The sequence below is a fragment of the Haemorhous mexicanus genome, chromosome 25 (assembly GCF_027477595.1).
Source record: "Haemorhous mexicanus isolate bHaeMex1 chromosome 25, bHaeMex1.pri, whole genome shotgun sequence".
Taxonomy (NCBI): Eukaryota; Metazoa; Chordata; class Aves; order Passeriformes; family Fringillidae; genus Haemorhous; species Haemorhous mexicanus.
Genome location: NC_082365.1, coordinates 1,417,950 through 1,437,140, shown reverse-complemented (window position 1 = coordinate 1,437,140; position 19,191 = coordinate 1,417,950). Strand labels below are relative to the sequence as shown.

Genomic DNA, 19,191 nt, shown 5'->3' with positions numbered 1-19,191 from the left:
TTTCTTTTTTTTCTTTTTCTTTCAGTTGTTTATTTTCAAGCTCCAAAAGGGGTATTATTATAGAGACAGGAAAAATAACAACTGGAAAGCTGTTCTCATGGGGTAGAGACAGTGCCCCTTTAGGATGGACAGGGCTGATGGCTGAGGAGGCAGCAGCAGCTCTGGTGCAGGGACACCATGCACCCAGGACCCCCTCACCATGGGAAAGCTGCTCAGTGACAAACCCATGGCACCAGCTCAGACCCAGCCACTGGCTTTCTGAAGCACATGTCAACCTGCTCTTTTATTTCCCCACACACAGATCCCAAGAAAAGCAATAAAACTCCCATTTCAAGGCAGGAGCCAAGGGATGGGGTGCAGGCTGTGGGTTGAGCACCTGCAAAGCTGGACAGGCTTTTTTGCTCTCTAAAGAATCAGGAACCAGCTCCTTCAGAAGGTAAAATCTGTGTGTGCCCCCCTCCCCAAACAGTGCTTTAAAGACTAAAGATGTCCCAGGGGCTGCAGCAGAGGCCATGTGGGTTCTCATCCTGGCTCTGCCCTGCAACCTTTGGCCACAGGCAAGGAGTCAGCAGGGGACAAAGCCAATCCCTGTCCCCGGGGCTGTGCTGGGACACCCAGAGGCAGCACTGCAGGGCACGAGGAGCACGTCCCACATCCCAGCTCCTCTCAGAGGATGCTGTGCTGAGAGTGGACACAAAGCCCAGGGAGCTGGAACAAGCCGTCTACGGAAACCTCCCAGGAGCCAAGCGTTTTAATTTATCATCATAAGAACTTCTTTTCTTTTCCCTGCTGTTTAAAGGGTATTTGTTCCACGTGCAGTGGTCCCACGGTGTCCTGCCACTCCTGCTCTGCCCCCAGTGCACCCAGGGCAGTGGGACGGGGTCGATTTTCTTTGCGAGGTGCTTTTGGCTTCCACGATCACACAAACTGTAACAAGCTTTACAAGAAAACACTGGCAAGTCCCAAGGTTTGGCAGCAACCTTTTTCAGTGTGGGCCAAGGGCAGGAGGCTATGCCATCCCCTCCTCCTCCATCATACGTGTCCTTCAGCCTCTTCACCTTCAGCACCAGGAGTTTTGGGTCCTTTTCCACACGCCGCCTTCTCCGCTGCTTTTTCCACACCAGTTTTGCTGGCTGCTTCCTGCCAAACAGCAAAGAAAACACACTGAGCTGGAAAGGGGAGAGGGAAGGGGCAGGCAAGAGACAGGAATGCTGGGAAGAGGCTCAGGCAGTCCAGCCTGGAAGGGGAGAGGTAAAATTGCCCCCCACAACTCCCCTGTGCCCATCGAGCAGCGCAGCTCCCACCAGAGGGTTCTGCTTCCTTGACTCAGGGGCTGGTAGAGGTTAAAGCTTTGGGGGAAGGTGTGAGAGGCCTGGGAATGATGTGAGCCACCTCTCCAGAAGCAGGGCCTGACACAGAGTGAGCCTGGATGGATGGATGGATGGATGGATGGATGGATGGATGGATGGATGGATGGATGGATGGATGGATGGATGATGGATGGATGGATGGATGGATGGATGAATGGATGGATGGATGGATGGATGGATGGGCAGGGAAGAGAGGGATGAGGAGGTAAGGCAGCAGTGTCAGAGTGGAGATACAGGACTGAGCTGTGGGTGCAGCCTATCCAGAGGGTGCAGGAGAGGAGCACTCAGGCACAGGGAAGCCTTATGCCAGCTCCAGCAGTGACTGTGCCCATCACAGCTGGCACACAAGCCAAGCACAGTGCCAGCAGCTGCCCAGGCTGGCCCTGATCCTTGCCCTAGCCAGCTGCCCCAGCATGCTGCTCCCCAGGGGCTGCACCAGTCACTTAATCCACAGCCTCAACCTCCAGACACTGCTTCAGGGGAGGTTATACTAAAAATGACCCATGCAGATGGCTTGCAAAGCTGTGTCCTCTCTCATTACAGTACAGCAGGTTTTGTTCAGTGGAATTTTGGATGAGAGCCTGTTCTGAGACAGTGATCTCTCCACCCAAGCAGAGGAGCAGGTATTGCCTTACCAGCTTCAGGAAATCCACACTATCATGTCTCAAAATACTCCTGCCAGAGATGCAATGATACTTCATTTTACTGGCCACAGGAGTTCATCAGCAGTCACTAGCTGGGAGCAGCCAACTTAAGGACCAACACCAGCCCTGTTATCAGCCCCTGTGAACTCACTCTGCAAATGCTTTTATTGATGATTGAGCACCTGATGGCACCCTCTGCATAAGAGAGAGACAAGGAGTAAAACACTTCTTCCCACTGCAGCAGGCTCTATCCCATCCTGACCTATAATTGAATGCATCCATCCTCCATCCTGATCTCTAATTTAATTTGGTTTAACCCATCTCTTCTCATCACAAACCTGTGGAGCATCCCTCAGCACAACCCTGGATGGCCAGAAACGAGCAACACTCACCTTTGCATCCCTCTCTGCAAACTTTGTGAACATGTTGGCGTAGATCCTCCGGTCCCTCTCGTTGTGCTCCTTGGTTTTCTTCTGGCACACAGAGATCTGGGATTTCGCTGCTTTGTTCTGTGGGTTCACTTCCAGCACTTTTTGAAAGTCACATTTGGCCAGCTCGAACTCGTTCATCAATAACCTGGCTTCACCCCTCCTGTACAAGCCTTTCTCATTGTCCTGGTCCAACCCCAGAGCCTGGGAACACACACAGGTCTGGTAACATCTCTGAGCCCTCCCAAGAGATCCCCTACAGCTGAAGCCTCAATAAATCTGTCAAAATTAGGACAAGGTGGCTTCAAATCTCCAGAACACTTGCATCTTGCTCGACAAAAATTGCCTCATTTCCATCAGCAGCTGGGAGCTCATTAATATAGTTTTATTATCTCTCCTTGCTTCAAGTACCCCTGAGTGTGGCAGGGGTATTCCTTCTGGCACAAAAAGAAATTTTTAAAAACTCCACCAAACTCCCAATGAGAACATGCAGGAGAAGAGGATGCTTCATCCTCCAGGCTCATGCTGATGCCTCAGGACTTTAGCTTTTATAGTTTTCATATATTTGTAATCCTGTAATTCTTTAGTGTATAACTCTTAACTCCATATACAGCATTAGCTGCTTCCCCATTTTGGTCAGACACAACAATTCCTCTCCAGGCCTGGAATCAAGGACACCTCACTGCCTCAGGCCCCAAGAGATGGAAACAAAAGTGAGTTGTGGGGGAGAAAACTTGGGGTAAATCACTTCATTACCTGAAGCTGTAAGTGGAAGATTAACCCCCAGTATGAAAATGGCCAAGTGCAAACTCGTGACCCATTGTCCATTTTTTTGTGTTTAGCCCCTAAATGCACCTCAAGGCCCTTCAATAAACAGAAATGCTTTTTATTCCCTTAATTTCGTCTGGCCTCTGTTTTTAGGTAGCCCATAAAGGCATCAGTTTCTGGTGACCCAGGGATGGCACCAGGGCACCCCTACCTTGTCACAGCACTCGACAGCCTTGGCATACTCCCTCAGCTTCAGGTAGCACATGGCCAGGTTGAGGAAGGCAGCCAGCAGGAAGGAGTCTGAGGCTTTAGACTCCTTTTCAGACAAGCCATACTCCATCTCCAGCCAGGACACAATCTTCCCATACTGAATCACTGCCTGCAGGTACTTGCCTTCCTGAAAGGAGCAAAAAAGAGGCTCAGACTGCCCCTGGATTGTCCTGTGAGCAGGTGACAAGTGGCATGTGGGCTGTTCAATAAATACAGGCAAGGATCCCAACTCCTACCGAACCAGCAGGTTTGGGAAAAGCTGAGCCAGAGCAGTGGGGAGCTGGGATGCCCCAGCTGGGAAGGGGAATGCAAAGGCCCTCAGCATTGGCCTGGGAAGGGTTTGATCTGCTGTCCTGCTCTGCAGGGAGCACACAGAGCCAAGGCAATGCTGGGAAGGGATGAGATATCTCAGGGAGCATCAAGGAGTGAGAAAAAGGCAGAGGGAGGGCAGGACTCACCTTCCCCAGCCCTGTCTGGGGGCACATGGCTTCTCTGACTGCCAAATCCAGCCCCAGCTCCCCTCCTCTGCCCCTGCCACCCCCAAGTTCACAAACCTTGAAGTACATCGTGCCCTTCTCCTTGACCACGGCTGCCTGCTCCAGCTTCTCCTTGGTGTCCATCTCCCACGACTCCTTGGCCTGCAAAGGAACACTTGGAGCACTCCCAGGGGAGCAGAGCAGCCTCCCCTGCCCCAGCAGGACCGTGCCACTCTCTGGGACAGCGTGGTCACACTCAGGGCTCAGCAGGGCTGTGCCACAGAGCCTGGAGACAGGTCCTGCCCCTGCTTTGGCCAGAGTGATGGCACAGGCAGGGGACCCATCCAGGGACGTGCAAATCCCATGGGCTTCTCCTGCATCCCATCCCCAGCCTCCTCATGGGCACAGCCAAGGGCTGGCTGGATGGACCAGCTTTTATCTGTGCATCCCGGGGGAAAAAAAAGAGGAAAAAAATGAGAAAAAAGGGAAAGAAAATAAAAAGGGAAAAAGGAGAAAAAATCAGACAAAAAGGAGAGAAAAAGGAGAAAAGGGAAAAAGTAGAAAAAAGGAAAAATGAAGAGAAAAGAAGAGAAAAAGGGAGGGAAAAAGGAGAAAAAAGGAGGAGAAAAAAGAAAAAGAAGAGGGGAAAAAAAAAAGGAAGAAGAAAAAATAATATTAAAATAAAAAGAAAGTACAAAAGGACAAGGTTAGGAACAAATAAGACACCCAGCCTTGGACCTCAGCCAGAAGAATAAAACAAACCAACAGAGAAGAACAAATTGAGAACACGAAGCTCCTCGGTGACGTGTCCACTTCAGCAGGGGTTGGGCTGCAGCCACGCCAGGGACAAAGGCTGGAGGCTACACAGGCCCTGACATTCCTGCAACCCAGGGAGGGACAGGAGCACCTCTGCCCTCACCTTCTCAAAGCTCTTCAGGGTCACCTCGTAGACCAGCTCCGCGTTCCCCTGGATGCCGAATTTTGGCTTCCCAGCCTCGCCAAAGCCGTACCTGCAGGGCAGGGGGAGGCACTCAGAGAAGGGGGAAATCCTTATTTTCAGCAGAGCTCACCCATAAATGCACACCCAGGTTGTCACCCACAGCTTTCTAACATTTTGGGGACAGGGTGATGTTACTCTCCACGAGCAAAGGTCCCTGTGGATATCCAGTGCACACATTGGGAATCATCCCTTCTGGCTGCATCAAAGCCATCTTTTTACACAGCCTGGGCATTTCCAGGGAGACATTTTCATCTCAGACACTGCACTTGGCCAAAGCCCTTGCACCTGCTTTTTTTAAAGCATCTCAATATTCCTGTTTACATGCCACTGGCCACCCCTGCTGGTGTCCTCTGAGACTCTCCTGGAGTGTCCTGTTTTCAGGATCACCATCTCCCACACGGGCTGGAGGCTGAGACCCACTCAGCATCGCTGTGGAGATGCTCCTCACCGTGGGCTGAGGTAGAGGATGCAGTGCTCTCCCCTCTGCATCTTCTCCAGGGCCTTGTCAATGCCAATGGGGATGTCGTGGTCCTCCCCTTCGCCCACGACGAATTTCACGTCCTTGCAGTCGAACCTGCGGCCGCCACAGAATCCCTCCAGGTGAACTGCAGAGGGGAAAGAGGGGCAGGGTGGCACCCAGAATCACCTTGGAGAAAGGTGGGCTCCAAAGTGTCTGAACAGGCATTTTATAAAGCATCTCTCCCAAAACTCAGCAGAGCCTGGAGGAGGGAAGACCCAGGGCTGGGGGCAGCCTGGAGAAGAGGGATGGGGAGGGCTTGGGAACATTGCTGAAAAGCAAGGCAGGCATATCTTGTCTAAGCAGGGACCAAACAACAGATAAACATCGTGACTAATATGTTCCCCTCGTACTCAAGTGCACGAGTCAAGTCTTACTGGAACTGGATATTGCTCCTGGCACGGTGCCAGGCAGAGTTTATCACGGTGATTACAACTCCTATACTGTGCTATACTGCCTTGACTCCTGCCTCCAAAACAAGGCCACGTTCCCCTGACTCTGAGAACTCAAAGTACAAGATAAACTTTTTTATTTTTAATCTTCAACCAGGAGCCGTGCTGTTCCAGCCCCAGAGGCTGCAGAAGCGCGGGCAGAGCGGACACTGGGTACCTGGCACACTCAGCACCTGGCACTCCTGGCTGGCTTTCCACAGCAAGATTATTCTTTATTTATTCAAACCTGAAGACGCTCCAGGCTTTGGGGACGCTTCTACAACCTTTGCATTCTGCTTGCAGGGTAAAAGGCATACACACACAAGCAGGCAGGCATCGAGTAAAAGCAATTTCACAAGGAACTCCTACATGTTGTTGGGGGGGAAAAAAAAAGCTAAAACAAACAACAACAACAACAAAAAAAGCTTTGTAAGAGGAAAAAATCACAACTGTTCTTAAAGGTTTTGCAGCCTGCAAAGACATGAGCTTTACCTTTGTTTGAGGGGAACAAAATGCAACCTGAGATGCTGCAGGGCACTGAGCACCCTGCTGTGGTGGCAGGTGAGGGGCAGGACAAGCTGGGTCCCAGAAACACCCATGAGGGTCTGGGCTCTGCAAGGAGAGCTGCAGCCTGGGCTGAAGGAAATCTGTGTCCATCCCCTGCCCTGGGACCCTCAGAAGTCCTTAGGATGAGAGGCATGGACCAGGGCAGACCTGGCAGCCCCCATTGCAAGGGCAGGTCCAGCTGCCATAAGAGAACCCAAGGATGGGGCAGGATGCCAGGCTCTGCCTTGTCACTCCTCTCTTGCCACCAAAGCCATGCTGGGACTCAAGCAGAGGATGCTCAGGTGCTTGCCAGCTCCCTGGGACACATCCTGCACCCATCACTGGTGCACAGTGACCATGGCAGTCAGGCTGCTGAGAGCTCACCCAGCTTGGGATGAGGACAAAAAGCAAATCCAGCTCCACCAGGGACAACCTCTGCTTTTGCACTACTCAAAACCAAGCTGGCTGGTTTTTTTAGGCACAGAAAATGTGGGAAATTCTGCCTAAAATACAGGTAAGCCACCCACCCTAGAGCCCTGTGCATCTCCCTGCACGTTCCTGACCAGCACACATCCATAATCCCTGACCCTAAAACCAGCAGCTCCCCCACGTCCCACATCCCCTGTGGGATGTGGTGGTGATGGGAGGATCCACTTTAAAACAGGATGCACAAGGGGATGTTGTGATCCTTCCTTCCAAGGATAGCTCTGCTCTGTTTTAATTGCACAGAAAACACACCGAGCACAGAGGGGAAAATCTCAGCTCGGGTTTCCAGGAGTGGGTCAGCTGGTTCAGCCGCTCTTGGATTACAGAGAAAAAAAAGTCACTGAAGGAACATCACTCCGGTTGCTGCTCTGACTTATTGTTCTCTCAGTGCCTGCAGCGATTTTGTTTTTGAAGAGCTGAGAACAGAGTGTACTGAGTGCGGCTGGCACACGAACTTGATGTGCTGACAGCAATTTGTACTCAGATTAAAAACGGAGGAGGAGGAGGGGTGTGGGGGGAAAGGATGTAACAAAAGCTGGAATGCCAGATTTCAGCTGCAGCACAGGTTTTAGGGACCAGAGCTGGGATTTAGGGTCTGTAAAACTTAAAGCCTATAAAAACCCGGAGGTACTTGCTCCTGGAAGAGTGAGTTATTCCAGCCTGAGTCCAGCACCTCCCAAACTCCACAGCTGAGGTAAACCATCACAGCCCTGCCCCAGGGTGGACTGCTGTGCCACCCCCAGCACAGTGACCACTGCTCAGACAGTGGGATTTGAGCCAAAATCTCATTTTTCCCTAAAAGAGAGTCTCGTTAGAAGAACCAGCCACTTAAAGCTGAGAGCTTGGTAAGCTCTCACAGCTCAGATTCAACTTCTCAGTTGATAAAGGCACTTTAGGATCTTTGTGCACAGGAACTCTGGAATTAAGAAATGAAAGTAAATGTGTGCCATATGGAGCGAGCCCTGTGTGTGTGTCTGAGCAGTTCCCAGGAAGGAAAAAACCCCAAACCCCAGTCTGCTCTCCCCTGTCCAGCCCCATGAAATGTCTGCTCCAGAAATGGGACCAGAAGAGGGAGAGCCCAATGGGATGTGAGCTCCTCATCCTCCTGTGTCAGCTGAGGCCACCTCAGCCTCAGCCCCCTGCCATCAGCAGCCCTGTGGCCAGAAGGGAAGGAAAAAGCCCCATTCTATAAGAAATGTGATGAGACCCCCCAAAAATACCACCAACATTGGAATGAGGAGGCCAAAGAAACTGCTGAGTGTCCGAAACACTTTGCAAGAGCTCAGAGGAGCATCCCCAGCTGCTTTCCAGCCCATGTGGCCCCTGGATGGATTCACTGCATCCCACCAGCATGCACAGCCACCTTCAGCCTGTGCAGTGCCAGGGATCAGCTCAGGACAGGGATCAGCTCAGGACTGAGCCCTGCTTGTCCCACGAGGGCCCAGCACTCACTCTCCACGGTAGCACCTTCATTGGGGTTGGAGTAACCTTCCCCCTTCCTCTTGATCCTCCGGATTATTCCTCCATCCTCAAACAAGTCCTCGCCTTTGAAGTCAAGCAGCTCGACCTAAAAAATAAAAAAGGAAAAGTGGCAGAGAGTAGGGAAGGGGAAGGGAGAAGAGAAAAACAGCAGAGAGCCCCAAAGCAGCAGTTCATCCCCTGGCTGGAGAAGCAAGCCAGCTAATTCTCCTTTCAGCTGACGAGCAGAAGTTGCCCATACAGCCCAGATCCAAACCACAGCATAAAACACAGGATTTATTAGAAACTGGGACACGTCCAGTACCTGAAGCATAACACAAAGTAACAGCAAAAATAAGTTTATTGAACCTGTAAGGGTACAACAAAGCTGCTGCTGGAAGATGCTGTGGAAGTCCCCCAGTGTGGGCAGGAGCTTCCCCTTCATCCTCTGATGGGACCAGCTCTGACCCTCAGCTTAGCCCACACTTGACTTGGAAGGCCTGAGCCTTAATTTAGGACAGACTCCCTCCTCCTGCTGTGTCCCAACGAGCCCTGCCCAGGGCCAGCTCTGTGCCAAAAACTTAACTTTCCTACCACCCCTCAGCACTAATGGTTTTTTAGCACCTGGAGGCATTTCCCAGCTGCTTTCTCCTTCCCATGTGCATGTTGAAACCAGGAATCTGCCCACTCCCTGCCCCAGCACCAGGACTCTGCTGAACTGGAGTTTCAGTCCCAGCCTTCCAGCTCAGACACACATTTCTGAGAAAGCCCTGGCAGCAGTTCCTGGAGCAGAGGGACACGTTTCAGGAATCCAAGTTGGGTTGGGTTTTTTGTTGTTGTTGTGGATTTTTTTTTGTTGTTTGGGCTTTGGGGTTTTTTATTATTATTAATAATAATTTTAAAATTTTTATTTCTGAGCTGGCTGGCAAGGCAGAAAGGGAGCAAGCTTGCTCATCCACACAGCAGCTCAGCAGCATTACTTGCCTCAAAGAAGAGGGTGGCATTGGAGGGGATTTTGGGGGCACTGCCAGCAGAGCCGTAGGCGTACTCAGGTTTGCAGAGCAAGTAGCAGATCTCTCCCTTCTTCATGGTGGCCACCCCAATGTCCCATGCCTTGATTACCTGACCTAGGAGAAAGGCAGGTGTCAGGCAGGAGGGAGCAAGCAGCAACGCAGGAACAAACCCAGCCTTGCTGCACCCAAAACAACCCCACATTCAGCAGCGACTTAAGGCAGGGCTGATGCTGTCCAGCTGTCCTGCAGCAGGCTCAGGGAGATCCCGGGGTGATGCCACCCTCCACCACCCAGGGATGGACCCCTGGGCCAGCTCACCCTTGCCCAGGCTGAAGATGAAGGGCTCGTTCCGATCGCGGCTGGAGTCAAACTTTTTCCCGTTGGCCAGTTTGCCTTTGTAGTGCACATAAACCTTGTCTCCAATCATGGGACACTCACCCTCACTCCCAGGTCTCTTAATGATCTGAGGGAGAGAAACCACCCGTGAGCTGGGGCCATGGATGCATATGGAGGGAGGGAGATACACACAGAGGCATTTACATAAATGCATACATTTACACATACACACCCTAGTGCTGCCCTGAGTGACAGGAGGGAGCTATTCAGTTTGCCCATCATCAGCTCCTCAAAACAACTCTCAAAGTGGAGCCACAGCAGTGGAGCTGGCCTGGGCTGGGAGCAGAGACCAGGGCACACTGGGTGGATAAACACCATGGCCCCAAACCTGCAGCCAGTGCAGCTCCACTCGCTCTGTCCGTACACATTTTACTCACAGGGGTGTGTCAGTTCACTACTCACTCCTTGTCAACACTTTTTTCTGAACGCTGCAGCCGGGAACAAGCAGTTCTCGAGCTGAGGATGGAGCAGGGGAGGATGCTATTCTTGGAGGAAAGGTCCTACTCAAGTGGAGAAGTGTAAGTGCTCAGAAGCAGAACTATCCAGAAACGGCCCTCAATATGAAAAAGGAGTTGTGGTGCAGACTGGATGACCTCAGTAATGTGCTCTTTCTAATGTTTGTGAGTCACACACAGAAATGCTTTGTGGATTTACAGCTAATAATCTGATTAGGAACACAATAGCAGTGAAATTCATGGAGCAGCCTGGGCCCACCAGCCTCAACCACCACTCCATTCTCCTTTACTCCAAGCAATGCTCATCCTCTTTGCCTTGGAAATGAAAGAACTCAATCCTACAGCCCTGGAGCTGTGACCCTGAGGGCTGGGGATGCAGCCCAGCGAGGTGACCATGCACCCCAAAGAGCAGGACACTCCTGGCAGATCCCCCTCACCTTCAGAACCCCTCGGTCCTTGGATGGTGTGATGTCCTCCCCACGCTCAGCCAGAGCTGCTGCCTGCACCTCCCCTTCACTCTTGGTGGCCTCATCAGTGGTCATGGTCTCCTTGGACCTGGGGGGACACAGCACACACCCTGTCAGCCTGGCAGGTGGTGGAAGAGGAAAGGGTTTGTCACCCTGCAAGGAAACACAATGCACAAGCAAGCATTTTCCCCAAGAATTAAAGCAAGCCCAACACCAAAAGAATCCCAGCTATTTGGGTGGATAAAGAGAAAATTCATAGCAACAATCTAAGGAGCTGAGGGGTTTTTGGGCACACTGCTGGAGCACTGTGCTCCCAAATGTCACCACATAAGCAGCCAAGGTGCCAGAAAAGCCACGTTTTCCATTAAACACAGACTTTTTCCAATGGTTCCTGGTGAAAAAAAGAATTGCCTACAGTTTCAAAACCATATTTCCTGATGATTTCCTTCAGACCATGGGGCTATTTTGGTAGCTGCACTGCTGGGCGACACATCATCAAGGAAACATGTGACGGAGAATTAGAAAGCGATGGGATTTTTAAGACATAAACCAGATCTATTAAAGCCACTGTAATTGTGAAACTTTCCCACAGTCTTCAGCGTGGAAGCTGATGTTAACCAGCAGGAGAAATCATTCATTTGGGGGATTCAAAAAGAGCAAAGAAAGGATGTTTTCAGCTCCAAGGAGAGATAAGTCGCGCTGCAAGAAGAATTGCTTTCCTCGCACCCGGGTGGAAAGGGAAGGACTGGAGCCCGGCCCCCCAGCACAGGAAGCCACTGAGACACAAAGAGCCCTGAAATGGAAGAAGCAAAGAGAAAAATAAAGGAACTACTTGTTGCAAAGCTCAATTATCACAGTCTTTTGGGTGATATTTAATGGGATTCTGCTCCCTTTGCTCTGCGCTGCTGGGGCTTCAGATGGGAACATCTTTTTAAAAAAAGCATTAAAAAAGCAAAGCAACATGTGGTGAGACCCATTATCCCACAGGTATTGATTGGAAAACGTGCCATGGGTTACTTTGGAAGAAATGTTTGATGATGTGGGTGGTGAAGCCCTGGTTACCCAAAAGGGTGATGGATGCCCCAGTCCTGGGAGCATTTGGGGGAGTTTGGACAGAGCCCTGAGCAACCTGGTCCTGTGGAAGGTGTCCCTGCTCATGGTGGGGGGGCTGGACTAGATGGCCTTGAAAGTTTCCTTCCAATGCAAACCTTTCCATGATTCAATGATTTGGGTGCTGGGATGGTCTCCAAACCACCACAGCCTTCCTCTTGGAGAGGAGTGAGGAGGAGGCAGTGCCCATCCAGCACGGCCTCAGCTCAGGACTCCCCAGCACAGATCCCCTGCAGCACCAGAGACACATCATCCATAACCCACCCACAAGGACCAGGAGAAGCCCAAGAAGCAGCAAAGCTTGCCCAAGCATCACCACCTTGTGGGGACAGAGCCTCCCCAGGTCCACCAAGCAGCCACGGCTGGGATGCAGGAGACGGACAGGGAGGTGCTGGCTCGGGCTTGCCGCTTGCTAAATCCCACCAAGAGACATCTAAAAATACACCCCACGCATCCTTCTCATTATTTTTCTACGTAAGCAATTAGAGGAGTCATCCAGGGAAGCTGGCCAAGGCGGGCAGGAGGGGAGAGCTCTGCGTCAGCAGCCCTGGGAGGGAGGGAGCCCACAGGAGCCAGCTCTGGAGATGTGGCCCACGTTAGGAAAGAGCTCCCGGCTCCCCCGTCCAGCAAAAACAGCTCCAACTAGGTTAGAGAAAAGAGTGCACTGCTCCCACTTATCTCCCATTTGGAGCGACAGGAGGAGGCTGGCCAGGGGCCAAAATCCCAATTAATTGAAACAAACAGTTGTAGGGCAAAAAAAAAAAAAAAATCTGCTACTCCCTGAGGTTTAAATGGAGAGCAGGCAGGGATGTCACCGAGCACAGCAAGCTTGCTGGTGGTGTCAGAGCCTGAATCTTGTTTGTATACTCTGGATACAGGGAGGGCATTAATTAATCACTCTGTGCAAAAGCCCCTGGGTGTTTCTGACACCCCAAGCAGATCCTGCTTTCCCCTTGCTGCTGCTACTACCCACAGGATTAATGTTGTAAGTCTGGAAATGAAGCCAGGACAAACCATCCTCTCCTCTGAACATCCACACTGCTCATTTCCCCAGGACATAAACACGGATGGGTCGGAGAAGCACAGAAATAAATAAAACCAAGCCTTTTAATTCAACAATTCCCTCTCCACACAGGTGTTGCTGTCTCCCAACACTGAGGAATAGGTGCAAATTCAGAGGGGAGAATGGGATGCAGATGTGTGACCCTGGGCTGAGGACAGACAGGTATCACACTTGCTAGGGTTTCACCAAGCACACGATCCCCAGCCCCGTTTCCTAGAAATCGGCATACCGGGAATTGGCCAGCTCCAAATGGAAACTTCATGTTGCAGATCCCTCCCAGAGGCTCTCAGGAGGGGAAAGGGATGGGGAACAGCAAGGCTGGGCAGGGTTTTGAGGGGTCTCACCTTGCCACCATGCAATCCTTGGGGAAGGTTTGGAGGTGCAGGGAGAGTCCAGGCCCAGAGACACAGCGGGGAAATACCTGGTGAGAAGAGGGGGGGACAAAAAGAAAAAAAGATTAATAAACACACATGCTTTTTTATTCCAAAACAGGATTTCAGAAGAAGAAGGGGGAAGAGAGCAGTTTTGAGCCACAGATCGTGCTCCACCATGGTCAGAAATGGGTGATGAAGACTATGGCCAGAACCTGTTTTGACTTGCTGTTTCCACAAAGCAGCATCTTACCATCAGCTTTACAAAAAACAAATCAAGGCTATATCCTGTCCAACTGTTTCACTGGGATGAAAATTACCAGGACGAAAAAATAAGAGTTGGCTGCTCTGGGGTTTGTTTTTTAAGACCCACTTAGCACAAGGCACTTTCACTTCCACAGCACCACAACGGCCCTAAAAGCTTCAGATTGCAACACAGGAGGGAGTTTCTTGAAAACCCAAAGGTCAGGCTTAAAAAAACAAATCTGAAAGCACAGCAGGGGGCTGTGGGGCCCTGGATCCTGGTGATCACCACCCCAAATCCCAGCCCCTTGAGCAGCACAGGGCTGCACATGCATCCCCCAGCCCCAGCACAGACCAATAATGAAGAATAACCCAATTAGTGCAGCAGCTGACTCTCTCCACTGTCCCACAGTGGATTGCTTCCCCTTCCATCACAAACTGGTTTTTTTCTAATAAAATCCCTTCTTGCAGAGCAAGCTGTGCCTCTGCAGCAGGAGAGGGAAGACCAGAGCAGTGATTTCTCCTGGATGAGGGTGTTTTAAGACACCTCAGGGCCAGCCTGCTGAGCAGAGACCAAGGAAGGGGATGGTCATGAGTTCCAATTGGGATTTCTAACAAAATATGGCCTTCCTAAGGTGGACAAGCAGCTCCACATAAATCTCAGCTGCATCCCAACACATAAGGACTCACCTAGACATTGAGTGCCATTTCTCACACTCCCACATCACAGTTAATTAATTTTTTCCTTTTTTTTTTTTTTTAATCCTGGCCACCTGGCTTTGTCCACCTCCTTCAAAACAAACAGGGAAGCCATAAAATTGAAACTATTGTTCACCAACTAAGAGCTCCCATGGATCAATTTACTTCCTAGCCTGCACGTTGTGCAAGCAGCCAACACCCCGGCAGGCCAGGCACAGCAACTCCTGTTCCAACAAAAAACCAAAATGCAAACAGAGCTGCTAGGATTGCCCAGCCCCCTGAGGAACCCCCAGGGCACCCAGGGTGAGCTCGGACCTGCAGGGACTGAAGCACAATCCCTGGTCTCCTGCATCCAGGGTGAACACCGTGGAGACCCTGGTGCCAAACAGTGCCAGCCACGCCTTGGGGACACCTCAGAGAGGGATGCAGTCCCCAGACACCTCCCAAGGACCACGAGGTGTCTGCCTATTAGCAGAAAAGCACCATCAGGGGAAGGTTTTAAAACAATTAAGAGGATAACAAAGTGAAAAAGAAAACTGAGTGCAGCTCGCTTAGAGGCAGCAGTGGATGCTCCCACCACATTGGCTGCATCATCCTGCCTAGCTAATACTTTAAAGCTTCTGAAATGGTTTTATTTAAGGCTCAAGTCATAACTAATTGATTTAAAAAAATATATATGTGGAATAAGAGGCTGTTCCTCAGCTGCAGTGAGGGGAACAAGTGAGCAGGATGGGTCACTAACCCTGCCAGAATAAATATCTCAGGCAGAAGCAAGATGGGTTCAGTGTCTCTGCATCCCCTGGGGTGAGGTGAACAGGCCCGTGCCAGCAGCACACAAAAGACTTTCAGAGAGGGGTGGTTTTATCCCCCCAGTTCACAATATAAACTCATTTAAAAGAATCTGGCCCTTCTGCTGGTTTTCTAGCAAGGAAATGCTTGCTTGGTTTTCCCAGGTCACTTCAAAATAATAATAAAAAAAATAAAATCAGAGGGATAAAGCTGCTCTGAGCTCTCTTGTGAGCAGCCTGTGGTCCATCTCCTCCAGAGTGGGCACCCACAGACACAGCACCCTCCACTTTCATGTCAAAGGGAATTAAGGAAAAAAGCAGCATTTTCTTTTCTCCTCCCTTATTTTGAAGGATAAACTTACACCAGGGAAAACAAAATCCACAGACATTTATGGGTAGCTGCTGTGCCCAGGGGAGAAGGTGCCAGGGGCAGGATGAGGCTGAGGATTCTACACAGAGATGCTCTGCAGCTCCTTTCCTACCTGCCCCCAAAGCCCCCAGCAAGGATTTCAGCTGCTTCCACCACAAAAATCTTGTGGCAAGCCTCTGCCACAAGAACAGATCCTCAAAACACTGGGAAACCAGGAATGCCCAAAGTCTTTGCTCTGCATCAGCAGGGAGAGGCAGCACCTGCACCCACCCTGCTCCTGAGGGGCTGACACAGCTTTTGGTGATGGCTAAAACAAAATAACCCCGGAAATATGGCAATAATGAGGGTATTAGAGCTGCTCCACACCAGCCTGAGCTTCTTGGGAGATGCCTGGCAGGGAGGCCAAGCACCCTAACAAGCTCAGAGGCTGTAATATAGAGACATGGAACAGTGGGGAATGCAACCTCCTAAAGCTCTCATAAATTGGGATTATGTAACTGGACAGGAAAAAAAATAATGATATAGCCAAGCAGGTTATATAAACCATCTGTAAAATGTGAGAAAGCACTTGACATCCCACTGCCCACTCCTTGGCACCCTCTCACTGGGTTTCTGCCACCAAAAACGAGCGAGGTCCTTTCAGTTGTGTCTCCTCTGGTCAAAACAAGCAGGGATGACAGACCTGCTGGGCCTTTGGAATTAAATATTCCACCTCTGGCTGTTAAATGTGAACTTTCCCTCCCCATACAGCACACCAAGAGAAGTCCAAGCCCTCCACAGGCGACTCAGAGCAGCCTCCTGGCAGCAGCTACACCAGCGCTGAGCAAATTGAATTTCAAGTGACAGTTTGGGGGGACTAAAATAAATACAAACCAGAAATAAACAAGAAACTCCTTGTTTGCCAATTCTGTTTTAATTTAGCCTTTCCTCCGCAATAAATGTGGCAATTAAACTTGGATTTATATAATTTTTTGTTGTTTGTTTCTAAAAACATCTCACTGCTCAGATTTGGGGTTTTCTCCAAGCAATTTACAGCCAGGGGAGCCCTGGCAGGGGGGAATGCTGGATTTGATGATTTATCCCCACAAATGAGGGCTCAGCAGCACCTGGAGCATCCCCAGGGGGGAATCCCCAGCTCAGCATCCAGCAGTGCCAGCAGCAGCTCTGGCACCCAGAAATAACTCAGCACCCAGGACCATCTGCACCAGGGAGCCATAAATGCCAAATTATTTTGGGCAAATAGCAATTCCCAGTGCAACCAGCCTGCTCTGGAGCCAAGGGAGGGTTTCTTGGAGAAGGATCACAAGAGGACAAACTGCAGGAGGGGACTGGGGTGGCACTGCCATGGCTGGGGGTGCTGTGAGGGGCAGGAGGGGCAGAGGACACCCCGGGTTTGGGGACAGTGCTGCAGCCCCAGCACCCCTGGCAGCACAGGGTGAGGACAGGCTCTGACATACACACGGGTGGGCATCACCTGGGCTGGGGAGGGAGGCTGCATCCCACCTGGGCTCCTTTTTGGGATGGTGGCACATCCCAGGAATGATGCTCCTTGCCAGGCTCGTTTCATTCAGTGGTTAAATTTAATGGAAATCAAAAAGTACTTGCAATGAGGATATTTTTCCATCTAGGAGGAACACTGCTATTTACAAAGCTGGGACACTGCAGGTAGAGGATGATTTAACTGCAGTCCCCCACAGCCCTGACTCTTCACTTCTGACAGTCACTTTACTATTATTTTCCTAATTTTCCAGTGCACTCGCTTGCAAAATCAGAAATCCTTACTAATCACAATTACTAGTTATGGAAAAAGCCTGTCAGCTCCATGAAAAACAAGTTACATGAACAACTTGTACGTTAGAGCACTCGTGGCCACTTCTATACACCCACAAGCACAGAGCACTAAAATAATAAAAAAATCCTTGCTAAGTAATATCTATTTCCCTGAAATGTGCACAAGATCAGGAGGAGCTTCACAGCTCCCTCAAGGGGCTGCAACAACTTTATATAAATTCATGTAACCGAGAGTGACTACAAAATAAAATCGATATAAAATAGTAAAAAATGAGAAGTATCTGAGGACAAAGTATTTTTCAAACCATTTAGAAAATATTTTTCCCCTGAGCTAGTCTGGGAGCTGCAGCCAGCCCGGGGAGGTCTTGGTGCCAAGCATCTCAAACCTTCCAGCAAACTTTCTCCTTCTGCAAGCAGGTAATTAATTAAAACACACAAAACTACACAGCAGTGATGTTCCTGAGGGATGCTTTTTACTCAGGAATTGTCCTTATTTTTTGGTTCATCCCAGCAGGAAGGTGCTCTAACAGTGCTGGGAAAGGACCTCATCATGACTGAAGTGTGTGCTGGGCAAACACAGCCTTGGGAAGATGAGGTGATTTGCATTTATTTAAAAAAAATAAACAAAAAAAGCCAGATACAGGCTCTGCCAGACGTATTGAATGATTTTCTTCTCCCCAGCCCTTCAACAAGACAGGGGAGGAGGCAGGAGGGAGACAGCTTGCTCATGTTTTAAAGGAAACAGCAATTCGTACTTTCAACTTTTTTTTAACTTTTAATGCCAGTTCCCAGGTTGGCTTTGATACCCCAGTGATGCCCTCAAACCCACCTCAAGTTCAATAGCTCGTTAGGGTGAGACACTATTTAAACTCTATCTTTAAAGCCACAAAGTATCAGCTCCTGGCTTTTTTTTTTTTTTTTTTTAAGGGTACTTTTGTTTTTAAGGGTACTTTTAGTATTTGCACCAGTGGGGGCAGAAATTCGGTGCAGCTTTGGAGGCTCAGCTGGAAGCTGCAGCCTGGGGACACACCGATGGCAGACACATCTCCTACGAGTTCCTACAGCCCATTGTGTAAAACTCAGTTTCCTGGGAAGAGCAAGCTCACTCCAACGTGCCTTTTAAAAACAGAAGCTCTGCAAGAGTTTCTCTGCCCGGAGAGGAGGAGGAAATCGCAGAAACTTTTACAAAAAAACACATTTACCTTGTGCAACCACTTGTACCTGCTGCCAAGGGCTGTGTGCAGTGATGCACACACCCTGCGGGGTCTCTCTGCTCGCTGGTGACAAAAGAAGCGCTCCGGGAGCCTCGGCTGGGGCCGGGAAAAGCGGAATGAGCCCGGGCAGCCCGGGATGCACCGGAGCATCCCCACGGGACCTCCTGCCGGCACCACGGGGCCTCCACGGGGCACGAACCCCGCTGCCACCCTCGCCCCCTGGACACCAGCATCCCCTTCCCCAGCGCCCCAGCCCCACTCGGGTGTCCGGTGTCCCCGCATGTCCCCAGCGGGGTCCCCAACCCCGCACTGCTGCACGCTCCCGCACCGCCTGACCCCCGGCAGTCCCGCAGCCCCACGCGGGGTGTGGCGGGAGCCCAGAGGGGCTCACGGGGCTCCCCGGCCCGCGGGTCCCACCTGTCGCCGGCGCTGTCGCCGTGGCTGTCGCCGCTGTCGCCGCCGCCCGGCTCCGAGCGGCCCCGCGCGCCCGCCCGGCCGGGCCGCCCCGCCCCGCGCCCCCGCCCCGCCCCTCTCGCGTCTCATTGGCTGTTCCGCCTGCCCGTCTCCAGCTCCCACCTTGCCATTGGCTGCGGTGGAGGCGATATGCAAATCAGAGCGCTGTGCCCGCGCGCTCGCCCGGGTGGCACCGGCGGGGCCGGGCGGGAGCGGGGACAGGGACAGGGACAGGGACAGGGACAGGGACAGGGACAGGGACAGGGACAGGGACAGCCCGGCCCCGGGAAGGGCCCCGGGCCCTTTGACCCCGTGCCATGCCCCGGGGCTCAGCTCCACGCAGAGCTGCGAGAGCACCGCCGCC

At 51.3% G+C, this 19,191-nt stretch overlaps 1 protein-coding gene across 3 annotated transcripts; it reads right to left on the bottom strand.

Moving 5' to 3' along the window:
* FKBP5 (FKBP prolyl isomerase 5) lies at window positions 1-18,874 on the bottom strand. Of its 3 annotated transcripts, XM_059868081.1 has the most exons (13): window positions 18,792-18,859; window positions 18,363-18,470; window positions 13,243-13,319; window positions 10,696-10,813; window positions 9,726-9,870; window positions 9,379-9,521; window positions 8,389-8,503; window positions 5,405-5,561; window positions 4,876-4,966; window positions 4,035-4,118; window positions 3,422-3,607; window positions 2,407-2,646; window positions 1-1,140 (listed from the first exon to the last, which is right to left on the bottom strand). In XM_059868081.1, exons 3-13 carry the CDS (start codon window positions 13,251-13,253, stop codon window positions 1,033-1,035), a joined length of 1,398 nt encoding a protein of 465 aa, XP_059724064.1. In that variant the 5' UTR covers window positions 13,254-13,319; window positions 18,363-18,470; window positions 18,792-18,859; the 3' UTR covers window positions 1-1,032. The 3 variants fall into 3 exon arrangements, with proteins under 3 accessions (XP_059724064.1, XP_059724063.1, XP_059724065.1); XM_059868080.1 differs by lacking the exon at window positions 18,363-18,470 and having other exon boundaries at window positions 18,792-18,874; XM_059868082.1 differs by lacking the exons at window positions 9,379-9,521; window positions 9,726-9,870; window positions 18,363-18,470 and having other exon boundaries at window positions 18,792-18,867.
* Between the last annotated feature and the right edge of the window lie 317 nt (window positions 18,875-19,191).